The sequence below is a fragment of the Calidris pugnax genome, unplaced genomic scaffold (assembly GCF_001431845.1).
Source record: "Calidris pugnax isolate Ruff unplaced genomic scaffold, ASM143184v1 scaffold81, whole genome shotgun sequence".
NCBI lineage: Eukaryota > Metazoa > Chordata > Aves > Charadriiformes > Scolopacidae > Calidris > Calidris pugnax.
The window spans coordinates 7429265-7450625 of NW_015090880.1; the positions used below are offsets into that span (position 1 = coordinate 7429265).

Genomic DNA, 21361 nt, shown 5'->3' on the forward strand with positions numbered 1-21361 from the left:
AACCACACAGAACACCCACTCAGGACTCACTCAGTTCTTCCAAACTACAGTAACTCAGGACAGAAGGGACACTACAGCAAACTGTGGCACTGCTTGTGGGAAGCTGCAACTTGCAGAGAGACAGGCAGAGAGTGAAGTACCTCACTGTACAGCGAGTTATTTTCCACAGGGAAACTGGACAAGGCACTTCCTTTTCTTTTGTGTTGTCCCCTCATTCATAATAACGTCCTTTAAGACATCTGCTAGAGTCCTGTAGCATTAATGGAAATGGAAAAGCTCCAACAGGAACTTGGGGGTTTCTCTCTTTTTCCCATGAACTGCACATTATGGAATTTTAACAGATGTTCTACTTGGTCATAGTTAATAAAATGAATTATGCAGGAATTAAAAATCTGGCTCCATTTGCTTATATAAGATCTCGGCAGCAGAACTATATTCCCATTAAGAAATTCTAGAGGATTTACAGTGGATTTATAGTCTGCTCCTGCCTTGTTATAAGATGGCCGGAGATCTTACAAATGAACTTGTCTCTGTTGTGGAAAACATGAATCAATTTACCTGTTCATTGACTGTTCTTAGTAGCATGATCCAGTTTCCACCCTGATGCACACTGGTACACCACAACCATAGGAAAGGACAATTCTCACTTGGATTTGCTTTGGAAATGACATCATGGGAATTCTGCATCATTTCACAGCCTCCGATTTCTGCCACTTACTCAAAGTCTCATTCAGCAACCAAAAACTGTACTCCCACATTGTGCTTTATCAGAAGAGTTTTACTCTTGGACTTTCAGGCTGCTATTGACAAGAATGATGCACTGTACCTCACTTCCCTTTCGATTTTAGGATTAGTTCAGTGTAACTACATCAAAGGAAGATGTAAGACCAAAATATAATGGAGATGTGAGAGAAGAGGCACCAAAAAGGAGGTAGGTGAAAGAGTCAAAGCCAAAACTTCCAAGCATTGAGGTTCACTCAAAGAAAGTTTTTTTTCCAAAGCATTACGTATTTAGCCATCTTCTTTCTCTTCTAATATCCATCTGTACAGAAAGAATTCTGATGAGAAGGGGATAAGTGAAACAATGAGCATCAAAAATGAAGGATGGAACAACTACCTTACACCAGAACAGAAGCAGCACAGCAGCTCATGCAAATTACACAGAGCAGAATAAGGCTGTCTTGATAAGATCTACAGTAAAAAGTTTGGGTTTAAACATACTAAAAAAATCAGACTAATTTTCACTGAAGTCCAAGCAATTGGCAAGCAGATCTCTATCCAGGCACTGAAATCTGCTTTATGTAACACACAAAATATCTGCTTTATGTAACACACAAAATTTTATCCTGAGGCAACAACTAAAATTAACCTCTCAAATTCTGGCTCAAGAATTTTGCCAGTGCAAGAATATCATCATCTGAAAAGCATCAGTATTCCCAGCCTCTTTCACTTTCTTTTTTTTCAAATGAAAAATCATCCATTGAAGCCCCTCTACCCAAAAATCCCACCCCACTGTAACTAAAAAAAGGATTTTATACAAGTAATGAGCCAAAGCATGTAAACAAACTCTGTAAGTATAAAAGTCAGCTGGAATTAAATATCAGTCTATATATGCTCTGCAGCTACCTGGATGTGTCCAATAATGAATTAATATAGATTTTTATCTGAAAATAAAGACTTTCCCTAAAGTGTACTTAAAGACAAGGGGAAATACCAAGATTAAGCATCAGGCTTACAACATTTCCAGCCAAAGGTTCAATATTCTGCTCTTATTCCAGTGGACATCGCTTTACAATATTTAGTGTCAGAAAAATGCAACGGTCTTAACAGTGTTAAATTCAAAGATTTTTTTTTTCTTTTTTTTTTTTTTTTCAAACATCACCTATGATTTGTTTCATTTTGAAGAGAAAGCGCCTTTCATTTGGTAATCATTTATTTCTCATTCTATTGGACAGATTCTCCCAAAAAGCAATACTTCAACTGAAATCAGTTCTGAAGGATCTTTTATGAATATACATAATGGAGAAGACCCCCATTAAATTTCCAACAAAGTGCTGCCATTTTGAGTAAACAAAGTTATCTCAGCAGGGTCACACACTATGCCATGAATACGGTCTGCAAATTAATTACCGCCCTGACATATGTCAAAACAAATTTTAAGGAGAATAGCAGCCAGTAGTAACCATGTGTTTTATCTACCTGTTAGTATGCAAAATCTGTATTCAATGGGATCTAAATTTATTCATTTATTCAGAACCCCTCAGAGAAATCAAAATGATTCGTTGGCCTTTTTTGCCCGTCTCCAAATGAAATCTGAGTGAATAACATGTGTTTAGTGAGCCAGAAAATAAGTACAGGACGAAGCTAGGGTTCAGAAAAGCAGGTGTCATCTCTGCACAAATAACTAATTTTTTTTAACACTCAAAACTGCTAAAATAGACTGCAGTGCATTATCATTTGTCAGCACTTTAAGGAACACTAAATTTGGTATTTCTTATTTTAGGTGATATCCATCTTTATTCCGTAATTGTAACAAGAGCTGGCTAATATAACTGTCCTAAAAACAGCTTTCAGCATGAAGAAAGACTTTAAAAGCAGAGATATTGAACGAAGGTTTAAAAAGCCTCTGCAACTGGCTTTATCAGCCACTGCAACACAGCCAACAGGTCTGATCTCTGTTTAAAAAAACAAAAGAAACAAAGATCCAAAGCTAGCTCGCTCAGTTGAGTTACATACAGAGAGGACAAACCCACACATACCACATCGAACACAGGAAATAAAGAACTCTGTATGGACAATAGCTGTTATGTTTTCATAGGAATTGAGTCTCGTTTCTCTATTTGAGGTACTTGTGGTGCAACTTCTGCTTTGTCAAAAGATGACCTCCCGGGATCCAATTCTGAAACAGTTTTATCTGGGAGTTCACCAGCATGTTTTTCTACTTCTTTTATAATCTGCCTTCAGTTCACACAGCATATCAAACACTTCCACGACACTAAGCCTCTAATTCACCGTATGTTTATGAAGAGATTTCAGTATAGGAACTATTTTCTGCTAAGCAGGCCAAATATTTTTAGCTCCGCTTTTTTCCAACAGTGAAATACTTCTGATTTAGAGTTAAGTAATGCCATATCACATCTACAGAGTGGATGACTAAATGCATTTCTTTCACACATTAAAAAAAAAAAAAAAAAAAAAAGATAGAGCACAATCCTCCCTATATACAGATGACAGATAATCTCCTCGCATCTGCTGACAAATATATTTAAAGAAAGCCTAAATCTGTCTGTGCCAAACTTGGCTGGATGCCACCAGTTCACCATTGTTGGCGTAAATACTTCACATGATGCAATCACAAGACTCAAGGAAGTTTCCAGTACTTTATTTTATGGTTTTCATCATGTTAACATATACGTTTCCATTCTTTTACAGTTTAGCAGCAACAGAACTGAGAGCCAGGATGGTAGATGACATTTTGCACGTACCACAGGTTTTCTTAGCACATGTTATCAGTATTCTATTTAAATTACAGACTAGTAACTTACCTACAATGAAATACACTAGGATTTAGAGCTTAAGGTTAGAGCAATTGATCTCAATTGTACTATTATCTCTTGTTAGAAAGCAAAGTGAGGCAAAGGAATCAATTTAAAAGAAAAAGAAAAAGACAAGTGTTTTACCTCTCTTAATACTGTGCTTTTATAACCCCGATAAAGTCCTTGAATACCCTGTAAACCAACAAAAGAAAGCATCAGCTATGGGGAATTAGTTTGCCAAAGACCACAATTTATCGGTGATTATGAGGCAAGCATTACAGCCTTACTGAGTGTCAGACCTGAATTTCTTGCAAATTGACTATATTGATTATAACATTGTATACTGTATTCCATGATTTACAGTGCCAGAGGGTTTTATGTTCATTTCAAAGATCATTTAAGCACTGTTCAGAATAATCGGTTATAGAGAAGAAAATATTCCTTACAGTTAAAATTAAAAGGGTGAGAAGGCACAGAAACACATTGCTCCACACTCTATTTGCCCAATATTTTTCTCTAGAATTACCCACTTTCCCATAAATATTTTGAAACTACTACTCTTCTGTTTAAATAGACAATGCAAAATGAACCCATAGGACGACAGGTTCCTACATCCAGCCTCTTAACCTTGATTCAAAGCTTTTATCAGGACAAATATTTTGTATTTTTAACCAGCTGATAACATTCAAAACAATTAAAATTTTATTTTATAAGTGTATATAAAATTATGCTTAATATCTTATAGGCCAGTTTACTCCAGTGTTTGCAAGTCCTATGGCTCTCTGGCCAGCTACAAAGAAGGGGATAAACATACAGTTTTGAGAGCACCAGGTCTTAGAATAGAATGACCAAGTCACAGGAGGAAGTTGCAGCAACCATCTTGTGCAGGGTTATCACAACAGTTTTTATTTACAAGCAAACAAAAAACAAGTGGATCATTTAAAGGTCATATTTATGTCTTCCTTTTCCTGGCTTTTACATAGGGAAATGTGTATAATATTTTTCCCCACAGTGTTTTCAGGAGCCACTTTTGCTTATGGAATGCAACTTGAAAGATGCCCCTTGTGAGACTCAGTAAAAACAGTAATGAACAGGTTTTTCCAGGAAGGAACAGTTAACTACTGAAAAGATGACAAAAGCCCTTATTTTTCAAAAGTTACCAATACTGGATGAGCATTCATTTCCAGAGCTCGTATGAAGCCTCTCTGAAACCATGCCTTTAGAACATGCCCTCCAAAGCCTGCTTAAAAAACTGGAAGCCATTCAGCAAACTCTAGATAGAGACTCGATGTTCTGCTGTCCCAGACAAGGACTGTTTGCATAAATACAAGCAGAGCTTTGGAAACTGGAAAGCTAATTCCTTTTTTGGTTTTGTTGTGCTTTTTTGTTGTTGTTGTTGGGTTTTTTTGTTTTGGTTTGGTTTGGGTTTTTTTGGTTTTTTGGTTTTGTTTTTTTTTTTTGATGTAGGTACCCCATATAAAAAGAGGAGGGGAAAAGAGTTGTTTAGAGTGTGCATGTAAGTGCATGCACAAGGGAGAGGTGGGGGTTTGGTTTCCTTAAACATAACATGCCAAGTGCTTTTAACAACAGAAGAATAGATGGTAAAGTGCTGGGAGAGCACTGAATAGTCCAGAACTAGAATAAAGTTGTAGGAATGGCTCTGGACGTGGCACCAAGTGGGAAAAATGACCCAACTTCTTTGAAAGTTTGCTCTGAACTCACCTCATGATACAAAGTGTGGGAGAGAATCCGGAGGGTGCTCGAGGAAGGAGAAACCTGGGCCCTTTGCTTGACAACCTCAGATGGAACCCGTATGAGACATGCGACCTGCAAAAGAACCGTACGGTCAGAGACCACTTCCTTTTGCTGCCTTACTCTTCATACAGCAGACACATTTGGAGATTGTTCCAAGTACAGAAACCTGAGAAACGAGGAAATAATTTTTGTAATTGTATGAGTTGAACTTAAAAGCCGCTTATGAGCAGCTCATGTATTTGTTCTGAGAGCTATGTACTTTATGAACACAAAATGGCACTAACAGAAAAACAGAAGTACCCTTGAAACTTTTAACTTCTAAACCAGAAGTAGATTTGGGTGGGGAAAATCACCAATGAAACCAAGATTTTGAAGCCATCCTGTCTTTTGGCAACCACAGGAATTCTTCCCCCCCTTTTTCACAAATCTAAACTGGAGATTCAGGACTTGAAAAACAACAAACCTCTCCTATGTAGTTCCTTTGTGCCCTCTAGTGACTGACAGCAAGAGACACTGCAGTTAGCTTTACATGCACACAATATATTCAAGGTTTACCTTAAAACACACTGAATTTTATTCAAGGTGAAGCATCAGATTGATTCTTTCCTACACAATTAATTTACTAGGCAAGAAAGGCCCCTGCAGCTGGATGTAATAAGGTGGCTACCATCACTAAGCTACAGAAAAAGCCAAGTCTGGCTTTAAAACGTTCATCTGCCATTTCAGCTTCAGGTAGGAGTTAAGCTTGTGTGGATATAATTTTGAGGAATGAGGATCCTGAAGTGTTGGAGAATTACAGCTGTCCCATCTCTCTAGAAAATGCCTGTTTATTGGCACTTAAACTTTTAAGAAGAGTTTGTCTCCAGTTGGCTCCAGGGATACCTACAGCAGTGCTAGGGCTGGTAGCAAAACACTGGGGACACCAGGGGCCTTTGTCAGATTTTTAGCCTTCCTCAGTCCCACCCTGTGCTGGGCTCAGGACCACACTGTGGTTCCTAGACGTAAAGGTGATTACCAAGTACTTCAAGACAATAGCAACCTAGGTGGAAGCTGTCCATCTGAAGTGAGAAACCAAGCTGCTAACTCAGAAACCCACACATGCCAAAGAAAGTTCAGGAATTCACTGCCAGATTGCACAGAGACAGTAACGTGAGTGGTCATTTGTGGGTAACACAGTACAGGGTTTAAGTTCCATTTTCACAAAGAGACCAAAAAAAAAAGTCTGTTATCCTGTTACATTCCTACAAGTTTACCAGACAACAATATCCAAAAGTCATTACAAACAGATCTAACTCCATGTGCTCTTCAATTCTCAGGGTCAAAAATAACAAGTGACCCCAATCTGTCAAGAAAATAAGAACTGTCAAGTTTTTTGATAGTTCAGCATAAATATTTATAGAACTTCATGCTTCATAACACTCCATGTCCTTATATTAGCTTTTTATTCCTTAAAAATATGGAGGCAGGAGGAAAGCTTTAAAAAGGCTTGGATGAAAACAATCTAGTCAATCAAGACCAGACAAAGCTCAGCGTGGCTTCCTGACATCTGGGGTGCTGCAGTTTTGGCAGGAGAAGGGTGGCTACAAAGTAATGTCTCCATTTCCCCCTCCGACTACTTGGGGTGCATTTCATTTCAAATTAACTTTGATGTTTCTCCCATTTGAATTTGCGCTTACAAGGGAATCTGTGGCTGCACAAGAACAAAAACAGTGATTACATTGTGCTGTTATGAAAGGAAATACAGGCTCGTCTCACCCGGGCTGTGCTGTCACGTTGGCTCCACAGGGCACTTCTGGTACTAAAAAAGCCACGAGCTGCAACTGCCAACATCAGACTGAACGGTGACATTTTCGCTGTGCACCTGAACTTACAACGTGTTACCTTATTTGTTCCTATACGCGTACCTTTCTATCAATAACAATCCCAGCAGTCTTTTGATGTCAGTCAAACACGGGGCTCCAAAGGGAAGTTTGCAAGATTAAGTTCACACGTGTCTTATTAGCCCACAAGGTTAAAAAAAAAAAAAAAAGTAACAACCTGGGACAGATGGGTGGAGAAAAAAAAAATAATCTCCGATCTGTTCTGCTCAGATCTCAATCTCTGCAGCACCCTCCAGGTAACGCTGCCAAAGTTAAAAGAACAAAACACACATCTCCACCATTTGCTTTCTTAGCTAAATCTGTTTGAGCAGCACCGGTCTGATAACACTGCACCAAGAGAATTCATACTTAAATTTTCAGACATCTGAAAGGTATAAGGAAATCGCATGAGCGAGAGGGAAAGATATAATTGAGTAGCTGCTCCTCAGTAACTGTCTACATATATGCTTTTACCTGCATCAACTACTAGATACATAGGCACGAAAACAGACCATAACGTGACCTTGCACAGTGGGAGCCCATTCACCTCCCTAATAACCAAGAGCCCAGGAAGAAATTGCTTTTTAATCTCTGGGCTGTTCACATAGATGTAAACCTGTTGCTTGCCACAGAAGAGCACAATACAGCCTGCCAAACTCAGGCCATTCCTGGTGCATCCTACGGGTTTTGGAGATGACACTGTGACAAATTAGCTCTCAGTCAAACATCTGCATAGCCAGCCATGGAAAGCTACCTTGGCCAAAATTAAGGCATCAGACAACAGCACCCTGTTGACAGGGGCCATGCTCATTTTTCCAAGCAAGCTCTGGAGCCAGCAGTTATTCCCTTCTCTTGATAGGAGCAGAAAGACAGAATCAAGACCCTACAGACCAAGTCCAAGGGAAAAATGGATGCTGCCCTACCAGCTCCTGCCTTATTGACCAGGTCAGGTAATACAATTCTCCAGTTTTCAGACTCTGTCGCCCGTGTCCATGTACACATACCATAAGGGCAGAAAGACAATAACCCTGCAACAAAAGGCTCAAGTATTTCTAGGTTTAAGGTTTAACAAAACCCAATTTTACAGCTACAAGCAAAGCTATTATTAGTTTACAGAGCAGGTACGCAGAAATGACAATATTAGCATCTTTCTATTCTTACTAAAAGACTATAACCACTTCTGAACAAAAGAGTACTGAATTTCAAAATCCTTGTCTTAAATCATTGCCAGGTCAAAGGGTGATTCTGGTATTTAGATGCAAACCTACATGCATTTTTAATCTACAGACTTGCATTAGCCACTTAGGGACAGTACCTAAAACCAGGACTATTTTGTTAACATTTATCTATGTATTGCTAAGACAGTATATCTTCCAAATAAATGAAGATTTTTTTTTTTTTTCTTCTGACAGTTTACGGAAAAGCGTTTTAATTTTTGGATGCTCCTTGTGTGCATCAATGCTGCCATCTCCTGGTCGGATTCATGTTGGAACCAGACTTTCCTGGTTGTTCTGACCAAGGTCTCGACTGATCCTGAAGAATGCAAAACTGCCTTAAAGTCAACACAAAGCCTCTTTTTACACCGACTTAAACAGTTTGTTTCAGTATAGCTGAAACCCGTCCCTACGTGGCTGTAGCTAACAGAAAATAAGATCTCCTGCAAACAGCACCAGGAACCTGCACAAAGCCTTTTGCGTGGGCTCACCTCAGTTTGTTGGAAAGACCTTATCTCAAACCACTGTCTTCTACATAGGGGCCAATCCTACTTAAAGCTGGAGCAGCTGCTCAGAACTAGGCAGTACACATCTAATTCATGAGCACAAGACTACCAAGCATGTCTCTCCAGACAATAACACAAGACATGTAATAAAAAAAAGAACAAAGAGGAGGTAGCCCTGCTTAAAAGGGGATTTGGTACAAGTTATCCAGGTAAACCAGCAGCAAACAGCTTGCTGTGAAAATGGCTGAAGAAAACTCCCAACCAAAAGAAGACTTATTTCATTTAAATGATTTTGTGGTTGACATGATAAAGAATCTGAAGTAGCTGGTAGCATTGGTACTGCAGATTCTGAAATAAGCACTTATCTGCAAACCACCACGACACCCCTTCTAGTTCACTAGCAGGTCCTTGCTCCTCCACCCAGTATGTTCTATTCTTCAGGCAAAGCAGAACAGAAGACAATGACAACACCTTTAGAAAAGGGCACAACTCCTCCTGGTCTTCAAAGCTATATTATTATCCAAATATTAACATATCCCATTTAGATTAACAGCCTGTTGCTATCATCCTTTGTGCTCCAGGCTAACCATTTTCTACATGACTGGCTTTGTAGGATTTAGCAGAAAACCAGCGATAACACTTACATTTGTTTTTAGGCTGCTGTACTACAGTTTGACCACTAACCTTGCAGGCATGATCTGGGCACGAGATGTATCCAGAAATACTTGAAAGAGGGCAGAGCAGGTGTTAAGAGTTGCTGCTAAGGGTTTATGCTGGGTATTTAAATTGGGTTAATGCATGGCAGGTTTTTCTCCGAACCAGGGACACAGCTGGTACAACACCATTAGCAGCTTTGTACCTCTAAGGAGAGCAGCCTGAGAAAGCATCACCTCGTGCACACACCTGGCACACACCTTGCACAGCTGATGATCTGACTCATGCTCTTAAAAGCTCCCACAACCCTACGGTCTGAGCACTTCTTATCTTTAATGATAGACAGATATTATCCCTGCTCTTAACTGTGCAGCCTGGCACACACCTTGCACAGCTGATGATCTGACTCACGATCTTAAAAGCTCCCACAACCCTACGGTCTGAGCACTTCTTATCTTTAATGACAGACAGATATTATCCCTGCTCTTAAGACAGGCTACTGAAGGACAAAGACTAAAAGCCCATTCTGTTAAAATGCTGGCACCTGATGCGTTCCTGGCTAATGAGCTGATCTATTCTCTGCACTAATGTGGGACTGGGTGAGGACCAAGACCAAATTTTTCCACTTAGTAATTAGCCAGCCATTCTGCTACAAGGCAGGAGAAGAGTAGTCTGACAGGGAACTCTTCTGGAATACATAAGTGGCTTGTGATTTAGGAACCTGCACTCGGTGACTCCAAGAAAGTCTCTGGCTTGCACATCTAAGCCTGCTTTGAAACTGGGTACAGAAACATGCAGGGAGCTCCAGGAAACATTTATTTGTTGCAGCTTTATACCCTTTAGAACACTGTCTAAAGGATTTTAATTTTAAATTTCCTGAGCAGGTTGGAAAGCTTTAATTGATGTTCACCATATAAATATAATTTGATACTTAATACAGAACTAAAGGAACATACCTGGGGAGAGTTACTCTTAAGTGTCATTTGCATAAGTTTATTCTTAATCAAATAAGAATCTAATTTATGACACTATACAACTTTGTATCCAGAGAACAGAGACTTTAAACTAAACCTCACAATACCTGTGCAAGATAATCACTAACCCGTTCAGGGAAAAAAAAGATGCTACATAAAAATGACAACAAAGAGGCTATGACTTATCAAAGGACATATGTTTAGGCTGCAGTCAATCTGGCAACAAAATCCTAATTTCTCACCCCGTGCTTGAAGGTCAGCAGGATTGCCTGCTCCAACACAACCTAGAAAGAGCAAGAAAAACAGAGCAACCCTAAAACCCCATTCAAAGAGAAGCAGCAATAAAGGTGGGTTTGGTGCTGTGGGGTGTTTGGTTTGGGGTTGTGTGGTTTTGTTTGTTTTCTTAAATTGCACTCTGCATTAGCTCTGGCTGTACTCCTGCAGACCAAGGCCAATTTACAGCTCAGGTTTGTTTTGCTGTTGGTTTTGTTTGTGTTTTTTCTGGTTTGGTTTGGGTTTTTTTGTTTTGTTTTTTAATAAATATTAAATCAATACTGATTCCCAAAATAGGTTAATACATATGACATAATCTGAGCATCCTGATTTCTATGTGAGGTGCTCCCTTATAAGTAGGAAGTTACTATTTTTAACCTGAAACATGAAAAATGTCTTTTTCCATTCCTCAGATAACTGAATGAGTCTAAAATTCAGAGGTCTTAAATTGCACTGATTTCCTTTGGATTCCAAAAAAGAAGGTGAAATTTCCCTCTTGGTTCAAGTCAACAAACCTTGAATTCAGCATTGCAGCTTCCCACGCCTCCCTCAAATTCTGTTAGTTTACATTTGATTCTTCAGATATCACTAGGATTCCCCTCTCCAGTAGAAGAGAAAAAATGAACTTTTTTGATGCAACATTATGAGATTAGCAAAGTGTTTCATCCTCCAAATGTTTCTAAACTCTGGTCACAACTTTTGGATTGGGAATGTTGGATAGTGGGGGAGAAGGAGCATGAGGTGTATCTGTAGACAGAAGATGAACTACCCAACCCTTTCCACCACCAGGAAAATTAACAGAAAAGCAGAGAAACATGAAATACACATTTGTCATTTGGTTTCATATTTTCTTTCAACAGAGAAGCCTGAACTGCTGCAATCAGAGACCCATTACCAGCTCAAACACCAATAAACCTTCATATAAATAATTGCTGCCCTTTTGACCAAGACAGAACAAAAATGTAAGTCTCTGTGGTCTGCAAATTGCTGCGGATGACAACTCAAGTTGTGAACAAGTCCTTCCAGACGTGCTTGCCAGCAGGCTGTGCTACCTGCTAAAGCACAACTGAAGTACAGAATTGAATTAACACCTATTTTAACGAGGAAATTGTCTCCAGAGATGACAGGATCTGCCCATTATATATACTGTACACTATCTATTTCTGCTTTAAGTGCCAGGCCCAGTGAAAAAGTGTTCATCTTCAAAATAAAACCTCAGAATATGCTAATCTTATTTTCCCCTCCCACACACAAGCACAGCATGGATGGGTCTTTCCAGCACAGTTAAATTCAGTCCTGTGCAAAGCTGCTGGGGTCATGAACAGGTGACTCCACTCCTAATTTAAACCCCACGGAGAGAACAAGTTTTGACTAATGGGCTCTGGATGGGAAAGTTTAGACAATGCCAAGCTCTTTGTCCCGTCTTTCCCTCTGACTGACACAATAGGGCCTTCATTAATTTAACTGCAGCTCCCCTGTATGCTGGCAGGAAACATTTCTTCAAAGAGCAATCTCACCCAGCAAGATCCCTCAGATCTCAGCACTTGCCAGAGCTTAAAAACATACTATTTCGGAGATGAGACCATTCACAGGGACCGAATGTCACAAGTATTTGGAAAACTGGAGCTTTTGCACAAACGTTTTCAACTTGCTCTAAGTTTCCACCTTAGATGACTCCACCTGGAAACCTGCAGAGCTGTTTTGCAGAGTGTTATTTCACCCTGCCATTGTCAAATCTAAGTCAGCTACTTGTTATTGCTTTCCAGAGCTCCCTTCCTCCTGCTCCAGAGCATCATCTGCACCACCACACACTTCTCCCTTCACAATGGCCATCAATGGCCTTTTCACCCCAGCTGCCTGAAGTCCTCAGCTGGCTCCTCGTCCTTCACTTCAGAAGCCCTCTCAACATGGGCTTCTGTCCCTCTCTTGGTTTTCCTTCCCCACGCGTGGCTCTTCAACTGCCCAGCTACATGCCCTACAACTCTTTCTATGGGCTCCCTGCCTACCTCTCCATCAGCCATGTCAGGTAACACCTTGGAACGCTTTTGTCCTCAAATGGTGGAAATTTGTGCTGAGCTGTCTTCACAGGGAGGAGAAATTGTTACCCCAATTGTATTAGTTAATGGGCAAAGAACAGGGAAAGTCTGCGAAGCTGACAAAGCTCACACTAACCACTTCTTTACAGAAGTAGTTCTCACTGCAGAGATTTTGAAAGTTTGTGTGCTTTGCATAACTACATTGGGCTTTCAAAGTTTAATCAATGCAGAGTTTTGTTTCCTTTTAAAAACTAAATCTAAAACTTACCAAAAGCAGCTTGCTGTTACGCACCTCTTTCATACTCCAGCACAGATTGAAGCGTCCCACAGATTTTGAAGTTCCTCAGTACAGTCACAAGCAGTTAGTTTAAACTTGGATGGCAAAAATCAGACAACTGAATAGATTTAAAAAAAAAATCCCAGTTGATGCTCAAATCATGAATTACTACCACATTTAAACACAGAAAGCCTTAAATCCCAAGAAAAGTAGACCCTTAATTCAACCTACAGAATTGACTGTATGATCCAGTATCCCAGCAACTCGGCGACCACTGAGAGTCTGTTAAACTTATTTTAAAAGGCTTAAGAAACTAATCACGTCCACCAGCCAAACCGTTCTTTCAGCAAAAGTAGCACGGTGCATCCCTTCCAGCATAGAATTGTTTCCAAGGAGCCAAGTGGGGTCAGGCTGTGTTACAGGAGGACAAATGTTAATGAGATTTCAGGCAACAGAACATAGGCAATATTTTCTGAAAACACATTAAATCTCCTGTTGAAAGATGACTAGTGTTTTACAATTTGTTCAGTCTCTTGGGGTTACGTTGGCCCAGAATACGGAAATTTCAACTACATTCTATTTTATCAAGTATTTTCCTTTAATTGATCTCTTACTCTTTCTTACAGCCTTTTCACTTAAAGAATTATGGGCTTGTCCACATATGGAGCTATTCAAAAACAGCCATTCCTGACAAACCCTGTACAGAACCTTATTTTGGACTAAGTTTACCTTAAACTATCTTAGACATTTCCAAAGCTAACTCTAGTAGAATACACTGCAAGCCAGGAAATGCATCGGGAAATACTTTAAAATTATTTATTACTTGTACTCTTTAACCCAAATTAGCTTTCCCTATAGACACTTATAGGGGAGCTACAAATATTTCCAAATCAGCTGAGTATCAGCCCTAGGATTGAAAGAAAAGGTGACAACCATCAAGTTTCTACTCTGTACTGCAAAGTAGTATGTCCTATAAGCCCTGAACTGACCAGGTAACACAAAACAATCTCGGAGGGTCAGCTGATGACGAAGCAGTAATACACGCAGTTAACACGGAGCGTACAAGAGAAGATCAGCGTGGGTGGCTGGTTAGGTGCTTGACAGTTCTTAATTTGCTGTTTCAGCCTTTAATTGTATGATGAATTTGTTGGCAGCATTTGTGCATTCACGCCTCCATTCATCTTTATTTACAAGCAATTTCCAGCTGCAGCTCTAATTTGAGTTTCTATCCGCTCTCACTACTCTCCTTCTCCACTAGCTCCTAATGGCTGCAGTCTCACCTTCCCAACCACTGCTCAGCTACGCTTCTGCAGAAGGATTTGGCAAAATTCCTGCAGCACCTGTATTGGTGCCTAGACCTAGAGCTAGATTAATTTATAAATATTTCAAAATCCACCATGATTAATTCAATAGACCACCTACATTGCTGCACTCCCCACCGTTGCTCATCTTGCCAGGGTCAGCACGTTCCCCTTCTCAATGCCTTTATGCACCCAGATACGCACAGCACAAGAGACAGAGTCACATCCAAAACAACAGGCACTGATCAATGAAAATAGCAAAAAAAGCTTAAGTACTGTGGGACAGGTCCCATCAGACTTTGACTGCTGTCAGACTTTGGACACTACTTTGAATACTATGGTCTGCCAGCCCATACCACGCTGGTTGACAGGATGCTAAGCAGAAAATACAGCTTTTTGTTTTGAAACAGTTTCGTCTATTTCTTTGCTCAGTTCTTAGAAAAGGGATAGTTAAAAATTCAAATCCATTAGCCCAAAATCTAGACACAATAAGTGCTAAATCACCTCTTAGTTGCAGCAGACAATTGTTGATTTAGAAGGACTTCTCTCTAGAGCATCCAACTTGCCTGTTGAATTCAAGCCACGTCTTCCAACATGCAAGCTTTGGAGTTTCAAATAGCTAAAATCTTAACTCCATGTCTGATGTGAGTGGTTGTTTCATCTCAGTTAGATTGGACTCCTGTAAACTGATCTTCTGGGGCTTACAATGCCGAAAAGCTTTGACCAATTATCCTGCTGGAGATTCTTTTATGACATTACTCTGTGGATGTGTCTGACTCAGGCTTTTGCCTTCTCCTCAGAACGCACATTAATAGCAACTTTCTTCTCTGACCTACCCAGTTACTCTCATGGAATTCATACCATTATACTTTTGGAGATTCAATTTCTTCTATTAAACTGAAACTAGTTAACTGTTTCAAAAAAGCTACCGCCAGGGCAGAGGGAAGAAGGGGCTGATTCCTGGACAAAGACATGTACATTCATGTCTAAAATGCCTTTTTTTTTTTTTTAACCCCAGAAAAAAACCCAAGTCTAAACTAATATAAAACATGCATTTTCCTTCTTTATTTGAATTACAAGCACACTCAAAATGTCATTCTACAGAATCACGATTTGTAAACTGTGAACTTACTTGCATTTGGGCTTGCTTCTTCTAAGAAACAAGTTAGGACGAGGAGAGAAAGCTATCTGAATTCCCCAGAAAGATAATTCCTGCATTAAGAAGCTTTTCTATTTCACACATCCCAACAGCAGATAAAAAAATTCCCAAGTTATTAATACTGAGGGTCAGATGCTAATCACAGATGAACCACACACTTTGCTCTTATCACAAAAGTATCTTAAGTGGCAACACACTGGAATACACAAGCGAGCTTGGAATTTCACCTTGAAATGCTTGTCCTCACCTTGCCCTGTGGAGCCATACGAGGTGACAATGTCACACCACCCACCTACTTATTTAAGTCAAGATGAGGCAGTGAAAAGAATGTCCAACTGCATTTCCATGTTTTAGCTTTCCTACAGGGAGGGAAGGGGGGAAGACCATCAAAAATAGACAATCAAAAATAAAAGGTCAGAAATATTATAACAGTGAACCTGATATTTGCAAGCAACAGCTCAAAACTTACACAAAATATCTTGCAAAGCTCAGATCGTAACCATAACAATACCTAGATATTAGATGGAGAAGGCTGTTGTCAGCTAACTTCTCTAGAATGGGATCCAAACAACTTTATTCTCACCTCCACGGCAAAGCCAGCAGGATGTAAAATTAATTGTGCTGAATCCAACCACTTTGGCACTCATGGAGAAAAGCTCATCGGTCAAACTGGGACAATCTTAAACTGGTCTCATAAAACCAGGTTTGCAGAAGGCTGGTGGGGGAGGCCCAAAGGGAGACTTCTCTTTATCAGAGTTTCTTGTAATTAATAGTATACACTGTCATATTAAACTGACAAAAAATATTCTACACAAACCAATCTGGAGCTGTACAATTAACTCTGGATGTCCAAGACGTACCTTTAAAGTGGGCATTAGGAGGTTAAAAATACTGCTCCTTCTCAGAGTTACTTACACCGCCTTAGAATATTAAAAGTAAAATTTTAGAACATCTGGTTTTCCTTTCCACTCCCTATGATATCATGTTTTCCAAGAGCTTTTGGCAGCTCACTGTAAAGATACAGGCAGACTAAACATACAGGGCAATGTAGAGTCAAGATGAAAAATTCCAAAGCCCTGGAAGAAGTAAGTGTGTTTCCTATCTCCTAATTTCAGTTACACAAGTGGTATAAAAAGGGTTTTTCCCCCTTGGTAACTCATGTATTCTTAAACGTTCATCTTCCTTGATGAGATACCATATATCTGCCCTCTAGAGTTTTGGCTGTGTCTTTGTAAGTAATTTTTCATGTATAATGGGATATTCAGAGTCCCTGTACAGCAAGATTCAGTTATAAGAAAAAATAATTATGTTTAACAGGGTCAGATTTTGTATGTACTTTTCTTTATCACACTCTGGGAGATGAGATTAGCCTTCTATATTCCTGCTGCCTAAAAGAGGGGAAAAAAACCAACAACCAAACCCAAACATGCTACAGCCACTGCCTTTTTACTGCTTGGTTTTGGGTCTCCCAGCCTAGAACTGGGAAATTGAACCAAACCAGTTGCAGTGGACTGTTTACCATGAATTTACACAGGCTGGGAACAACACAGAAGAGTGGCTGTTATAAGAAGCAAGAGTCCCATTTGATCAATTTCTCCCATATATTTCAACATTTCTTGATGCAATCTTTGCATTTTTTTCCTTTTTTTTTAATTATTTTTACTAGGTCAGATTCAAAACACAGATTAGTCAGCATTAACATACCTTTAAGCTTAGCAAATACATTTTATTGATGCACAAGAAGGTAGCTGACTCATTTATGCTCACCAGCAAAGGAGCAGCAAACCTAGAAATCCAACATCAGTTTCTTGCTATAAATCTTAATTTCTCCATTTTGTAAAAAGACAGTTTGGAAATGCAAAGAGATGCCTTGGGAACCCTAACACGACAGAGTCTTTTGCTTATTATTTCACATTTAAAAGCAATTTATATCACAGTAATTACTGAAGTGTACAAAGGAGTAAAAATATGTATTAAAAAATACTACTGACAAAATAATAGTCCCAGTGGTTATGCCCTGATTAAAACTTAATGACTAATCAATAAAACTATAATTATAACTTTCACCCTGATGCAATTTGGAATAGTTTATATATTTCTATTGATCGGCTAAGACTTTCTATAAAACAAATGTGAGATCTTGCTTTGTGCTATTTTTATTACAGGTTTGTTGTAGCAAATCTCTAAATCCCTATCTCAATTATTTTACAGCTTAGCTCTCCCATCACACTGAGAAGAAAAGCCAGCAAAAAGCAGAATCTTATTAGCTGAAAAATGGCTGTTACCTTGCAGTTTCCACACCATAAAGTCAGATCACCATTCCAATGACTATCCCTCCATATTTCTCTGGCTTGAGAGCAGAAAGAGCCAAGCACGAGGCAGCCCTGTGCAACTCATTTAACTGTGCTGCATCTCCATCTGTCAGTCTGAAAATGAAAGCATTAAAGTGCCTGAATTGTAAGGGTCACGAGACAACAGACCACCTTGGAAAATACAGGCCACAGGTTCTATAATCATGCAAGGAATCACCTGTAGCCAACTGCTCTTTGGCAGCTGCTAATTAAATTACCCAGTTACAGTTTTCTCACAGAATCCTCACAGGCAGAGAAAGTATAGTATCAATAACCCACTCACAAAAGAAAAGACCTTTTTTCAGTGGATTTTATTGCAGAGCACTGGCACCATTTCTTTGACCTGCTGGCCACGCTTCTTTTGATGCAGTCCAGGATGTGGTTGGCTTTCTGGGCTGTGAGCTCAGTTGAGCTTCTCATTAACTGACACCACCAAGTCCTTCTCCTCAGGGCTGCTCTCAATCCATTCTCCACCCAGCCTGTATTTGTGCTTGGGATTGCCCCGACCCATGTGCAGGACCTTGCACTTGGCCTGGTTGAACTTCACGAGGTTTGCCCGGGCCCACCTGTCAAGGTCCTTCTGGATGGCATCCCCTCCCTTCACTATGTCCATATTTCATGAGATATCAGGCAAACATGGAATTTAAGGGCTATGCATTGTCATAGTGAAGAACCTCTTGCTGATTTCTAACAGCCTTTATGGAACTTCCATGAAAATAAGTTCTGCGCATTGCCTTAAGTTAGAAGTCATAACCTGAGAGCACAGGCTCTAATCAAGATGAAAAAGAATCCACCTGGGGCAGCAACACAAATGTATCCTACCCACCCCTAAATCTATCACCTTCTATCTACTCCTGCCTATAACCACTATCAGAGTGGTTATGAAGTGCTATGTTCCCCTATCTTCATGTGCTTGGTATGTTAAATTAAGTTCCCTGGCTAAGCCCCATTCAATCTAATTGGTATCATCTCCACAGAGAAGAAAAAATATTTGGGAACCAAAGCTGAAACCACAGAGAGGAGGGAGAGCTGAACTGCTTCCCGTGGGAAGTAGCTAGGTATGATGCTGTCTTAGGGAGGCACCTGGTGCTAAGCTCAAACAGTATAGAACCCTCTGCAACCCTGGTAGCTTGGGATCAACCTACAAGTAAGCTAAGCCACCACAGATGAGTAGAAATACACAGCTATCCATAATGGAAAGAAAGAAGCCAGTGTCACAAGAGATGAAAAAACTCAGTTAATAAAAGCAGGATACGGAACCACAGACACAATACACTTTTCTGCCCCACATCATGGACTAAGTTTGAGTTGCAAAAGAGCCAGAAAAGCTAGTTTTGTACAGCCCATTTACTTGCCCCAAACTTGTGGAGACACAGCAATTCGCTCCCCTGTATCATCACTGCAGTGCCAGAAAACACCCACTGTGACAAAAGCAGGAGAAAGGAGGTGGACAACACTGGCAGAGCAGCAATGGGATGTCTACAGCTGCACACTCAGCCCCAAAAACTGCCAAGACACTGTGCCAACTCTGCAGTTAAAAACAGGAGGAGTATCTGGTGAAAGAAGGATTTTGCTAAACCTAGAATATATTCGATTCAGGTAATCCAAAGCAACCTTGCTCTTTTTCTTTGCAAGCAGAGAGTGTTTAAAACCACAATATTCAAATTTCTAATATAAAGTGTGTGGATAAAACGTCTAGAGTATTTACCTATAGACAAATACGTCATCATTGATCACATCAAGAAGTGTTCTCTTTCAACACTTGCTACAGACTATTTGTGCAGGAAGTTCCCGTTACAGACTGTCACGTACTAGCTCTTCCCAGAGCTAAACTTTCAACTCTGTGGATTTCCAGGTTGCCCAGTCATCCTGGTATTGCACGTTGGCAAAGAAATTAATTTTACAATCTTAAACTGGAAAATAAAGTCACTTTCAAATACAGCCTTGACATCTCCTTAGTACTAAAAACTTTTCCTTCTCTCAAAAAAAAAAAAAAAAAAAGAGGATGTGGTTGGCTTTCTGGGCTGTGAGCTCAGTTGAGCTTCTCATTAACTGACACCACCAAGTCCTTCTCCTCAGGGCTGCTCTCAATCCATTCTCCACCCAGCCTGTATTTGTGCTTGGGATTGCCCCGACCCATGTGCAGGACCTTGCACTTGGCCTGGTTGAACTTCACGAGGTTTGCCCGGGCCCACCTGTCAAGGTCCTTCTGGATGGCATCCCCTCCCTTCACTATGTCCATATTTCATGAGATATCAGGCAAACATGGAATTTAAGGGCTATGCATTGTCATAGTGAAGAACCTCTTGCTGATTTCTAACAGCCTTTATGGAACTTCCATGAAAATAAGTTCTGCGCATTGCCTTAAGTTAGAAGTCATAACCTGAGAGCACAGGCTCTAATCAAGATGAAAAAGAATCCACCTGGGGCAGCAACACAAATGTATCCTACCCACCCCTAAATCTATCACCTTCTATCTACTCCTGCCTATAACCACTATCAGAGTGGTTATGAAGTGCTATGTTCCCCTATCTTCATGTGCTTGGTATGTTAAATTAAGTTCCCTGGCTAAGCCCCATTCAATCTAATTGGTATCATCTCCACAGAGAAGAAAAAATATTTGGGAACCAAAGCTGAAACCACAGAGAGGAGGGAGAGCTGAACTGCTTCCCGTGGGAAGTAGCTAGGTATGATGCTGTCTTAGGGAGGCACCTGGTGCTAAGCTCAAACAGTATAGAACCCTCTGCAACCCTGGTAGCTTGGGATCAACCTACAAGTAAGCTAAGCCACCACAGATGAGTAGAAATACACAGCTATCCATAATGGAAAGAAAGAAGCCAGTGTCACGAGATGAAAAAACTCAGTTAATAAAAGCAGAATATGGAACCACAGACAAAATACGCTTTTCTGCCCCACATCAAGGGCTAAGTTTGAGTTGCAAAAGAGCCAGAAAAGCTAGTTTTGTACAGCCCATTTACTTGCCCCAAACTTGTGGAGACACAGCAATTCGCTCCCCTGTATCATCACTGCAGTGCCAGAAAACACCCACTGTGACAAAAGCAGGAGAAAGGAGGTGGACAACACTGGCAGAGCAGCAATGGGATGTCTACAGCTGCACACTCAGCCCCAAAAACTGCCAAGACACTGTGCCAACTCTGCAGTTAAAAACAGGAGGAGTATCTGGTGAAAGAAGGATTTTGCTAAACCTAGAATATATTCGATTCAGCTAATCCAAAGCAACGTTGCTCTTTTTCTTTGCAAGTAAAGAGTGTTTAAAATCACAATATTCAGATTTCTAATATAACGTGTGTGGATAAAACGTCTACAGTATTTACCTCTAGACAAATATGTCATCATTGATCACATCAAGAAGTGTTCTCTTTCAACACTTGCTACAGACTATTTGTGCAGGAAGTTCCCGTTACAGACTGTCACGTACTAGCTCTTCCCAGAGCTAAACTTTCAA

The 21361-nt window shown here is 40.1% G+C and overlaps 1 protein-coding gene across 3 annotated transcripts in view; it reads right to left on the reverse strand.

Annotated features, from left to right (window-relative positions):
* SLC25A26 (solute carrier family 25 (S-adenosylmethionine carrier), member 26) overlaps nt 1–21361 on the reverse strand; it is a 90111-nt gene that overhangs the window by 63244 nt on the left and 5506 nt on the right. For 2 of the 3 annotated variants that reach the window (XM_014946766.1, XM_014946765.1), the window contains exons 4-5: nt 5259–5363; nt 3681–3728 (exon numbers count right to left, since the gene is read on the reverse strand). In XM_014946766.1, the coding sequence (XP_014802252.1) occupies nt 3681–3728; nt 5259–5363 (153 nt within the window). Of the gene's footprint in view, nt 1–3680; nt 3729–5258; nt 5364–13075; nt 13232–21361 lie in introns of those variants that run through there. The other variant, XM_014946768.1, reaches the window with a different exon arrangement.